General features: G+C 31.3%; 1 protein-coding gene across 1 annotated transcript; it reads left to right on the top strand.

Annotated features, from left to right (window-relative positions):
* Positions 1–3,204: 3,204 nt before the first annotated feature.
* On the top strand, positions 3,205–11,303 carry LOC111886343 (cysteine-rich receptor-like protein kinase 44). The gene is made up of 7 exons (XM_023882576.3): positions 3,205–4,140; positions 9,315–9,452; positions 9,666–9,790; positions 9,882–10,092; positions 10,381–10,618; positions 10,701–10,851; positions 11,003–11,303. The coding sequence occupies exons 1-7, from the start codon at positions 3,342–3,344 to the stop codon at positions 11,300–11,302; spliced, it is 1,962 nt and encodes a 653-aa protein (XP_023738344.3). The 5' UTR covers positions 3,205–3,341; the 3' UTR covers position 11,303.
* Positions 11,304–12,981: the final 1,678 nt, after the last annotated feature.

Below are 12,981 nucleotides of genomic sequence, written 5' to 3'. Positions count from 1 at the left end.
ATTTGAGCCCAATTAGCCTCTCCAAATCACTCATAGCTTCCGCAAACTCCCGATCATCGATCTTCGCACACTCAAAAATTCTCTTGTGCCTTGCTAATTTTAAGTTTAAATCTTCCAAGCCTTTAAGCAATTGACAAGCCCACTCCATGAATCATCTCCATAACCATCAAGCTCGAAATCCACATTGCCCTTCAAGTCCAATCGGTACCTAAAAATCCCGCTCCGTTAGTCTCCAAAAAAATCTGCAATAATGCTCAGGAAACTAGAAAGTACCCAAAATGGTCATAAAATAACAAAAAGGAAAATATGCATGAAAATTAACTAAAATGCGAATGAAATGTGCTAAAATAAACTATAAAAAGAAGTAAATAAAATGAAGCTATTAGGGAGTTTTGGGCTTTTAGTTTCGGGTCATCTTAGGATTTAGGATTTCGGGCCCTTGTTGGACCACAAGTTATTTTGAGCTGGGCCTTTATGGATTTGGGTCCATATTGTACTTGGAATGCCTTTTTTGGACTTTTGGGCTAGTTTGGATTTGGGCCTTGGTATGTTAGGCCCAATAAGGGGAAGGAAAAGCAATCTTTTTTACCTTAAAGTCAGGATTTAGGTTTTGGACTCTCGGGTTGGGTTATTGACCTAATTTCTAGTTAGGGTTTTATTACTTGTGATTTAGTGAGAGGATTTCATGAGTCAGCAACTCAAGTGTGATTTGATACCTGTAGTCTAAGATTAGTTTTTTTTCACTATACTCATGGGTCAAAGACACCAATGTCGGTCAACCAAATTATGTTTAGAGGTTGATAGTTATCTTTATGACAATTTTCACGTTATGATTGTATGTGCTTGTTGTCTCTGTGACTCCAGTTGTTATGATTATATGCTAGCTGTAGGGGTTAAATAGACCCGATACCGGTTGAACGATACCTAAGGGGGTGAAATAGACCTAGTACTAGTTGAAATATACCAAAAGGGGGTGAAATAGACCCAGTACCGGTTGAAAGATACCTAAAGCTAAAGGGGTGGAATAGACCCAGTACCGGTTGAAAGATACCGAAGGGGGTGAAATAGACCCAATATATTTTTGACTGTTATGTATGGTCTGGGGTATTTTGGGGGAGCTCACTAAGCTTTATGCTTACTGTTTTCAGTGTGTGTTTTAGGTACTTTCAGCTCAAAGGGGAAGGGTCCGGCTTGATCGCACTGCATCTGCCTATGTTTTATGCATTTACTTGATTTTGGGATTTGTACTATGATATTATTTCCATTATGATACTCTTTTGGTTGTTTTGTCATGACTATTAGATGTTTGAAATAAAAAAATTTATCTGGAAATTTTGAGATGTTACACGTTCTCCATATGCACACTCTCGGTTTAATGACTAATATGAATTTCGTTTAGGTTACTTAGGCTGAAAAACAATTTATCGAAAATTCACTTTTTACGATATACAAATTCATGTTGGTTTAACCGTGAAATTTCGAGGAAGCATAACTTCTTCATATGCAGTCGGATTCAAAGTTCTTTATATGTACGGAATCATTGTCATATACATTTTAACTTTGGTTAAGATTATTTATCCTAAATAATCTTCTATTAAAAAGCCATTTTTAACGATTAATATATCTTAATCGACTAACCCGAAATTATGGGAGTTACATCTGCTATGACATTAGCATCCATTTACTAAAAACAACATCAAATAATATAAACAAACCATCAGTTGGTATGATTTTCAGATAACATAAGCAAATTCTTTGTATTTTGAATAATGTTTGATATGACATTAGCATCCATCTACCAAAAACAATATCAAATAACATAAACAACCATCAAATAGTATAATTTTCAGATAAGGGACACAAATTATTTATATCTAAGAGGATCAAGAGTCGCAACTTGACTAATTCTTTGTATCTAGGAATCCATATTTCTAATTACTATCTAAACGCAAAACATAGTAAAAAAAAAGGTGAATAGGAGAAAGGAACTCATTTATGACTATGATATAACCGGCACCAGAAACAAACAGAAATCTAATCAAATTCAATGAAAATTTTAAACTCACACATGTAGACAAGAAAATTCAAAAATATGTATTCAATACACCTAAAAAGGCCTAAATCGAAGATGAAAGTGTAAAAATAGAAGCTTGGAAAGAATCAGCTTTTGGAGGAGTGTACAGAGGTTAAGTCGCTGACGTCTGGTATGGCCGGAGGTGGAGTCACCAGTTGGAGCTTTAAGCGGAGATATACAATTCAAGCCATCTTATGTGTATATACTCATAAAGTTGCAAAATTATTTTAAAGTGAAAGGAATTGTTTATGTGTGTGTATGTGTATGTGTATATTACATTGGTTGCAATGAGCCATGGCTAATGGAGAAGCCCATTATTGGATATCGCGGTATAGCCTTGCGAATTGGCGATTGGTATTTCACCCCAATTGATAAACAAACATAAATAGAACCATAAGCATTCAATTGAAACATATTATAAGGAAAAATGATGCACATAAAATTCTATTTCAGTTGAAGCAATCATGAAATTAGACATGTCATCGACGTTTTGGTTAAAGAATCAAACAACTAACCACTTCTGATAAAATACAGGTCGACATGGTTCAAAAACTTTCAATTGTCGTATCAATTGATCAGTAATAAAATGGAGGTGGACGTTAAATCGTATAAATACATAGATGGCCGTTAATTTTGGAAGCAATTACGTTGATTGTATCCTTCGATCTTGCTAATCAACCCAAAAATCCCGATTATAATGTCTAAACTGTGTTCCCTATAAAGAGGTGAATCGTGTTCCCTATGAAGAGGATCAAGATTTACATCATGTTACTGTGTTCAACTTAACAATGGAAGGGAAGTGAAATGAATGAAATTGAAAAGAAATGAAAAGAATTATTGTTCCTAGTTTTTTAATGAAAAGAATTTGAATATAGCCTTATAACTTGTTAAGGAAAAGAGCGGGAAAATATAGCACCATGACCATGTGTCCCAAAATTTACTCTTGTAGTATTATAATAGAGATATGTAATATTTATTGTTTTAAAATAATTTTATTTTTCTTCAAATTTTTACCCAAACAAACCGTTGACAAACCATGGTACTATACAGAAATTGAGAAGTCTTCAAGTCTAACAGGAAACGTGTATGATTTGGAAGACAGATTGTCTTTTACTCGTTCACAGTCAATACACACATTTCTCTGTGACTAAATCAGCAGGCAAGTTAGAATGGATAATTTTATAGAAGATGGGTTTTTCCTATATACGATACGATCATTTCGATAAACTGTTCTAATTCCATATCGCCACCTCCCCCACAAGAATCCATGATCATCCTCACCCAAACACTCCTCTTATGGCTCTCAATCATCTTCATGTATTTAATCAATACTATCACCCTAGCTCAACATTCGCGCATTTATCATTACTGTGAAAACGCAACTAATGATACCAGAAACAGTACGTACCAAAGAAATCTCGACAACACCCTCTCCGGCCTCCCCAACACCAACTCTGGATTTGGTTTCTACAACTTCTCCACCGGCGAAGGAAACGACAGAGTCTACTCCATCGCCCTTTGCCGGGGGGACGTCCATTTCGATTTGTGCCAGAGTTGTCTGAATGTCTCTATTGTTAGTTTGCGAAAAAACTGCCCTAACCAACGTGGAGCGATGATATTCTACGAGTACTGTTTGTTGCAATACTCCGACGAGACTATTTTGGGAAACCCTCGAACAAATATGACTAGATTTATGTGGAATCCTGGAAATGAAACGGATCAGTCTCGGTTCAGTGGGTCTCCGGGGCCATTGTTGAAACGGCTGACAGCGGATGCGGCTGCTGGTGGTTCGTTACAAAAGCTTGCCGCCGGAAACACGACTATACCTCCTTTCTCAACGATTTATGGGCTTGTTCAGTGTACTCCAGACTTATCAGAAGCGCAGTGCAGTAGTTGCTTGGATAAGTCAATCAATACGTTTGCTAGTGAGGTCTATACTGGGAGCAGTGGAGGGAGAAGTCTTCTACCTGCGTGTAATTTTAGGTACGAGACATATAAGTTTTTTAACATGAGTACTATGGTTATGCCCTCACCATCACCGCCAATCTGGCTTCAACCACCACCAGGTAACATATGTATTCTTATTATCGTAATGTCCAGAATTAGAGCAAATATATCAAGGAACTAAAAAAAAAAATCAACAAATTTTGTTTTTTTTTTTCTTTCTTTTTTTAGTTTAACCGAATAGAGGAAGAGAATTGTTTGTTTATGTTTGTTCATTATTAATTTGTGGTCGTTAGTTGGTATGTTAAAAGGACATAAATTAACATGTATCAATATAAACAAACATAAATGATAAAATGAATATATGTAGATAAATGAACTAAAAAACATCTTGAAGGGCGAACATATAAAAACTTGTTAAAAACAATTGTTTGAAAAATAAATTTAATTCGTAACAAAATTTAAACCTAAACCAAAAATATAAAATTACAAAGAAAAATAACTTGTTAATCCTCATGTAAATACACAAAAACATGAGTTAGATTAATTTTATTTTTTCCAAATTCAATGATATTTAAATATTGTAACAAGTTGTTTACTTATGTCCTTGTCTAACTTAGAGCATCATTAATAAAGATTATATTATATTTTATTAACCGATTATTGTCATTGGATTATATTTTGTATATATAATATGATTAAAATATTTTAATGGTATTGCATTTTACCCTTTTAAATATATTTTAAGTTTTAATATCTATTATTACTTACTAATTAATTATTTCTACTAAGCATGTAATCACATTTCAATTATGAATATAGAATTGTAACGATTATAATATAAAATTGTAACGATTATATATATAATTTTTTTAATCTTTTTTGAGACTATGACGTGATAATTATTTCGTATTAATTTTTCCAAACGATATGACATGTTGTATTATTTTTTTAAAAATATTTCTAATAAGTTAAAATACATATGTATTAAAAATTATAGAATATTTTAGATATATATTAATAAATTAATTATATTTTTATAAAAAAATTATTTGAAAAGATCAATTACTAGAAAGGTTATTTAATTAGAGATTAAATTTAATGGAAAAATTAGATAATAATAATTTTAGATTATAATAAAGATTTATCCTTAGATTAGGTAAAACTAAATATTCTTTTACCTTTTGTTCTATTTATCTTTATATTAATATAAAATCACGTCATTCGAAATATATTAACTATTTTTTTTTAGTTTTTTATTTTAATTTTGACAATTATCTTGAATAGAAAAATTAATACCAAAGAAATTTGATTTCTCTTATATTAGAGATGTTTTGATATGCTTCCAAAAAATTAAATAAAGAGTAAATTATACGAATGATCCCTATGGTTTGAGGTAATTTACGTGTTTGGTTCCTAACTTATTTTTTTAACTCGGAAGGTCCTGTTGTTTGTTTTTATTATACACTTGGTCCCTACTATTCGTTTTTGTTATGCATTTGGTCTCTGTCTTACTTAAAAATACTATTATTTAAATTGGGAAAATTGGTGGGGTGGGTAAGATAAGGTGAGGGGGTAGGGTTGGAGGTGTGTTTATTAAAATAAATTAAAAAATCAAGGTCAAAATTGTCTTTTTAAGTAAGACATAGACCAAACGTGTAACAAAAACAAACAGTAAGGACCTTCTGTGTTAAAAAAATAAGTTATGAACTAAACACGCAAATTACCCTAAACCATAAGGACCATTTGTGTAATTTTACTTTAAAAAAAAATAAAATTTGACACCCAAGTTATAGGACCTAACACGTTGAATATTTGAAGGTTTACTTTTTCATGATGCTATAATTTGCAAAGAAAACTTTATAAGTTAGGATAAAAAAATTATATTAAAATTGTTTATTGGTAGGTAGGGTGTCGATTGGTAGCATTGAAATTTGAATTTGTGTTTGTGTCAACTGTAAAAACACGACCTCGTCTCGTGTCGTGTTCATGTTTATGCTCAAAATTCGATGCGAAATTGACATAATTTGGCATTTGTTTGTTGTGTTTTTCGTATTTGTGGTGTTATATATGATTAAATATTAATTAAATAAAATAATTGTTATTTTATGTTATATTTATCGTGTCGTGTTGTGTTGTCTTTTTTTAAATTGATTCGTTTTCGTGTTAGTTAAAAAAAAACACGACATCATGTCATGTCATGTTCGTTCATGTTACATAAAACATTGTTGTATTGTGTTGTGTCAAGCAAAAACACGGCATGATTGTCCAATTTGCTACCCCTACTGACTGACTGGGTAGTAAATTTGAGGGATTATTATAAAAATGTCATATAATATATAAAATATATCTAATTTTCTGTAGTATTCAATGATTTGACTATATTTTTAAAATGTGGTATTACGAATGGAATCAATTTTGTTTTAGACTACTTTTATTTATGGCAAATTGCAAGAAAGTCGCTATATTACCATAAAATTTCGATTTAGACACCGGATTTTTTCTTCAGTTATGTTACTATATTTTAAATTGTGTTGTAATATCAACCAAATGACCGGTTCTCCTTGTTCTCTCAGTAACCACTTTTCCCGAATTCCAATAGTCACTAGGTTTACCAAAATTTCGATTTTGACACCGATTTGTTTTTCGAGTTTAATACCGATTTTTTTTCCTCAATTATGTCATTAAATTTACAATTTTGTTGCAATGTCAACCAATTGACCTATTCAGGAGATGTTATTGTAGTTTAGAATCTCGATTTGTACAACGAATAAATGAATGTAGGTCCATTTGTTCAAACTCACTTACAAGTCAGCGAAAAGGGCACAGTCACCCTTTCGGGAGATATTATTATGGTTTAGAAGTTCGATTTGTACAACAAATAAATGAAGACCCTTGCAAAGTCGATTTAGTGGTTCAAACTCACTAAGAATCTCCTCGATCTACCTTATAGGGGTCTTCATTTACTTGTTGCACAAACCGAGCTTCTAAACCACAATAGCATCTCCTTAAAGGGTGAGTACGCACTTTTCAAAACTGACTTTTAAGTGAGTTTGAACCACTAGATCAACTCAATAAGATATGTGAAATTGGACTCAATTCAAATCCTATATTTTAAACTGAATCCTACCACATAAGATCTTACATGGCTTCCACATCACTATATTGTCATGTCATTTATTTGGTAACCTGCTAGAATTATGGTAACAGATCAATTGGTTGACATTGCAATATTAACAACTTTGGTTGATGTTGCAACAATTTTGTTGATATTGCAACAAATTTTTTTAGATATTGCAATAATTTTGTTGATATTGCAACAATTTTATTGATATTACAATGTCAATCAATTGACCGGTTACCATCAATTTAGCAAGTTACCAAATAAATGACATGGCAATATTGTGATGTGGATGCTACATCAAATATTATGTGGTAGGATTGAGTATAAAATATAAGGTTTGAATCAAACCTAATTTCAAATATATTTTTAGCTTGAACCAGTGCTTCAAACTCACTTAAAAGTCAGCAAAAAGGGCGCACTCACCCTTTTAGATGACACTTTGGAATATAATGTTTAATACTTAATGTTTAATTGCCATCAAAGTATTTCTTCACAAGTGGCATCTGAACATCAATCTAGTGGTCAAACTCAGTTAAAAGTCAGTAAAAATGACATATTCACCCTTTCAGAAGATGTAATTATAGTTTAGAAGTCGATTTGTACAACAAGTAAATAAAAACCCCTAGAAGGTCGATCCAAGAGCTGTTTAGTAAGTTTGAACCACTAAAATGACCTTGTAAGGGTCTTCATTTATTTGTTGTACAAATCGAGCTTCTAAACCACAATAGCATCTCTTGAATCGGTTAATTGGTTGACATTGCAACAAAATTGAAAATGTATTGACATAATTAAAAAAAATAAAATCAAATAAATAAAATAAAAAACTTGGTGTTTAAATCGAAATTTGTGGTAATATAATGACTTTTTTGCAATTTGAAACTCTGTGACAAAATCAAAATTTTGGTAAACTTAGTGACTTTATTGCAATTCAGAAAAAATGGTTATTAGAAGAACCGATCATTTAGTTAATATTGCAACAAAATTGTAAATATCATTATTGAGAAAAAAAATGGATATCAAATAAAAAATTTGTGATAATATAGTGACTTTCTTGCAATTAATTATGGATTTTTAAAGCAATCCTCTCTAATAAATAAAAAACTTTTTGCCACATGTCTTCTTCTCCTTCATTTGGACACATGGCATTTTCTAGAATTTTTGAATTTTCTTTTTTCCACTTGTCATTTTATTGTATTTTTCATTTTATTAAATTAAAATTTCACATTTAATATGTAAGTTATTTATTAGAAAAGGGTTTATATATGTAATGTATTCAATACATTAAAGCCTCATTAATTTTAATAATTCAAAAAATTTTGTCATTTTTCTTATAAATTCAAACTTTTCAAATTGTTAAAATTTCATATTTAATTTTTTTAAATAAACTCATATAGTACATGAGTCTCACACATAATATTTATTAAATAAGAATTACTTTATAACATACTTTTAAAGAATAGATTTTCTAATATGTGCCCTAAGGGCACATATAATAAACATTAATTATGAAAAATTTTATCATAATTAAATATGAAATGCATTTATTATGGAAATTATTATTGAATCTCATATTTAATTATGGTAATAATCTTTATAATTAATGTATTTCATATTTAATTATGGTAATATTTGTTATAATTAATGTTTCTTATATATGCTTTAAGGAACATGTTAGAAAATCCCTTTAAAGAAATATTATATGTATTTTTAGAAATATTAAGAAGTAATACATATCCTTACGTTCGAAATAAATTATCCATAAATAAGCAACTAACATGTCACAAATGTTAATTATTACATTTAATACTAGCATTTAAATTACTGTATTTTATTTTTAAATTTTTTTTTTAATTTTTATATGAATTTGATACATAAAAATCTAATTTATTATTATGATTAAGTAATATCATTTATTTCTGGTGTTAAAAATATTAATTATTATAGTTAAATTATAACCATTATATTAAACTAAAGTAGAAATGTATATAACGAATAATCAAAAGTATTATGGATTAATGTTATTATTTACATCAAAATTGTGCAAGAACCTATAATGTTTGACGATGTGTTTACACCATTATGATATTTGGTTGAAAATACCCTTTAAGTTATATTTTATTTTCGTTTATCTACAAAATATGAATTTCTAAGGAGAATATTATTTTTTTGCAGGTAAAAATACAAGCAAAACACGAATTGTGATAATTATTATTATTATTATCACAGTGTGTGTCGTCATAGTAATTACATCTATTTATATCTTCATGAGGAAGAAGCAGCAGCAAAAGCCTCCAATAAAAAATCTAGAAAGTAAGCATGATATTCGAAACTTGAAAGTCATATTTGGAACATGCATGAACTAAAAGAGTCATGACTTATGTTATAATTAAGCAACACAATGTTATCGTCTCGACCTTGTGCTTGAACTGTAGCGGTGTAGTTGTTGTATTAGGGATAACACTAGTGATTATAGTATAACTTCATAGTTAACACAACTTCTAACTTTTCCTCATGTTGTACTAGACGAAACCATGGATATTAGCACTTCTGAATGTTTGCAATACAACTTTAGTACAATAAAAGCAGCAACATATGACTTCTCAGAAGATAATAGGCTCGGAAAAGGTGGATTTGGAGCTGTTTATAAGGTAATAACATGTGATTTGTAGTCATGTAACAAAAGTTAAGAAGTTTTTCATATTTCTCCAACGTTGATATATATTGGTATGTGATTTTTAGGGTAAACTTGGAGATGGACAAGAAATTGCAGTTAAGAGGCTAGCAAGGGATTCTGGGCAAGGGGACATAGAATTCAAGAATGAGGTTTTGCTTGTCGCCAAGCTTCAACATCGTAATTTGGTTAGGCTGCTTGGTTTCAGCATAGAAGGAAGTGAACGACTTCTCATTTATGAGTTACTGTCAAATGCAAGTCTTGATCAGTTTATATTTGGTAAGTTCTGAAGAGCGACCTCTTTCTCGACCCAACTTGTTGCATCCCTCAAAAGGCTTAAAAAACTAGATATTCCACAAATTACTGTTATGTTGTTAACAAAATACTTCTCATACAACCTGTCAAGAATTAAATTCAACAATACTTGTAACCAAAAAAAAAAATTTGTTTGTTGAAAAGGATTGAATCAACGATGTTTACCAATTACACATGTGGGATAGCAAATGATTTTTTTGTAGTGAATATTGTTAACAATTCGACTTATATACTTCTTGTTGGTGTTTGTAGATCCAACTAAGCATACAATACTTGACTGGGAAAAGCGATACAAGATTATTAAAGGCGTTGCCAAGGGACTTTTATACCTTCATGAAGACTCTCGTCTAATGATTATTCATCGTGATTTAAAAACCAGTAATATTTTGTTAGATATTGAAATGAATCCTAAAATTGCAGATTTTGGTATGGCCAGATTGTTTAACCCTGAGGAAACTCAAGGAGACACAAATCGAATAGTTGGAACCTAGTAAGTATACTTGAATTATTCTCATGTAATTAACTAAATTGTAACTACTGACCTTTTGTCGGTTCTTTATTGCATCAAATAGTGGTTATATGGCACCAGAATATGCCATGCATGGCCAATTTTCCGTAAAATCAGATGTATATAGCTTCGGAGTTTTGGTGTTGGAAATGGTAACAGGTCAAAAGAACCAATACATTCGTAATGGAGACAGCATGGAACACTTTCTTAGCTATGTAAGTACCCAACGATTCAATAAACTATAAAAGAAAACATATACACAAACAAAATTGGATTATGTGTACGAAAACCTTCCCTTAAAATTGAGTTTTTTAAATTTACCTAGTGTGATTGTTAATAAAAAAAAAATTTGTTAATCTTTGTTAGGCATGGAAAAGTTGGCAAGATGGGAATGTGTCAAGCATTATAGATCTCACATTGACAACGGGATCTGGTTCATTATGTGACATCACTAGAATTATCCATATTGCATTATTATGCATTCAAGAAAATTCTAGTGACAGGCCAACCATGGCTGAGGTTGTCCATATGCTTAATAGCTTCTCTCTCGTGCTTGCAATACCATCAGAGCCTGCATTTTTCATGCGTGGTACCATTCATCCCCAAGTACCACTCGTGAATTTTTCCGACAATGTTGTCTCTGTATCTGAGATAGCTCCTAGATAGATTTTGAGAATACAATCACTATGGTATTTGCTTATATATATATATATATATATATATATATATATATATATATATATATATATATATATAAACCCACCATTGAAGGTTTCATGTTTTCATAGTTTTACAGATGTTGTTTGACATGTTACAACTTTAAACAAGTTGATGAGAATTTGAAGCAGTGTGTAGCCATGAAATGTTTTAGTCTTTTTATCGAAAATTGTATTATAACTAGGAAATGCTAAAGGAACGAAGTATAGATTTATTCAGACTACATGTGGAGAAAACATCAGTCCATCGTATTTCAACCCAAATTTGTTAGAAATGGACTCTCAAAACTCACAGTAAAAGTGATCTTATAGGAGAAAATAAATGACTTTCTACTAAATCACCAAAAAGGTAATTCAAAGTTGCAGGAGAAAAAGACTTGATGCCATACTCTCTGTTGAAGCTAAAGTGAAAAGTGAAGAAGGCTTATATATATCTTTACTCACGTGGGAACATGCAAAAACAATAGAGTAATACTTATCTCACCTAAAAACTAGTTGATTTCTTCTACCCTTCGAAATACCTCCCTAAGACCCGGTAACAGCTTTTACCAAGCTTTTATTATTAAGAAAAATGTGAATAATGGACCTATCTAAACCCATGAACCAAAATGGACTTAACCCATCATCAAGATTATCCAACATTCACCCCCTAATCTTGATTATTTTGACATGTTTCTTCATCACAACAAAGTCGGTTCTTCCTCTTCTATCAAATTGGCTTCGTTCTCTTTGTCTTTCCATTTGGTACACTCATTTGCAAAGTGTCCAAATGCTTGACAATCATAGCATCTAAGCCCACTCTTATCACCTCAGCCCGAGCCTCTTCCACATCCTTTTTCACCTTTACCGAATCCTCTTCCTCGACCTCTTCCTTATCCTATTGTTTATCATCATGCTCACCATTAGTTAGTAAAAGTTGTTCTAGTTGTCCTTTCTCTTCATCTTTTTCATTATGGCTTTTGATTCTTTCTTCGTATGCTTTGATTCTTCCCACTCCTTCTTCAAAAGACATAGTTTCAATATCCGAGTATTGCTCGATGGAGGCAATGATTGGCAAATATTTCTTTGGAGCTTGTCAAACCCCGAAACCAAAATGGCGGAAACATTCCGGGGTGGAGGACGTCATGTCTAACATCACAACCAATGTATGATAACAATCATAGCAACACAACCAACACAATGGATACATATATGAAAAATGTTTACATCAGTTTGAAACGTGTTTATAATACATCGAAAGTATGTAAAATATAAACATAAGACTCTTATTGCTCCAGCTTCTCAAAATCCAGGAGGTACCTGTCTACTGATTTTCTGAGAATACAAGCAGTTTGAAAGAGTATCAGCATAAAGCTGGTGAGTTCATAAGCATTTAGTTTTGGTGAAAAATGTTTCTTTGATCCTTTTGAAAAGTGTTCCTCAAGAAAATCCTATATTTTCTTATGAAAAGTGTGTTTGAAAACCCATTCCTTCCATGACTTCCAGATTCATACAAGATATGTACAACCCAAGGTGTCGTGGAGTGAATGTGAATATTCATTAGTTACTTGTTAAACAATCCGTTTATGAAAGGCGGAGTTATCCCAGGAAAATCCAATATTTTCCCTAAAAATAGGTTGTTGGTTATCT

The sequence above is a fragment of the Lactuca sativa genome, chromosome 4, assembly GCF_002870075.4.
Source record: "Lactuca sativa cultivar Salinas chromosome 4, Lsat_Salinas_v11, whole genome shotgun sequence".
Taxonomy (NCBI): Eukaryota; Viridiplantae; Streptophyta; class Magnoliopsida; order Asterales; family Asteraceae; genus Lactuca; species Lactuca sativa.
This window is presented reverse-complemented; position numbering and strand designations above follow the sequence as displayed.

Bases quoted from the DNA above. Each gene is read 5' to 3' on its own strand.
- LOC111886343 (XM_023882576.3), top strand. From the start codon at position 3,342: ATGATCATCCTCACCCAAACACTCCTCTTATGGCTCTCAATCATCTTC. The intron at 9,453-9,665 runs GTAAGCATGATA...ATGTTGTACTAG, and splicing joins TCCAATAAAAAATCTAGAAA to ACGAAACCATGGATATTAGC. The intron at 10,852-11,002 runs GTAAGTACCCAA...AATCTTTGTTAG, and splicing joins TGGAACACTTTCTTAGCTAT to GCATGGAAAAGTTGGCAAGA.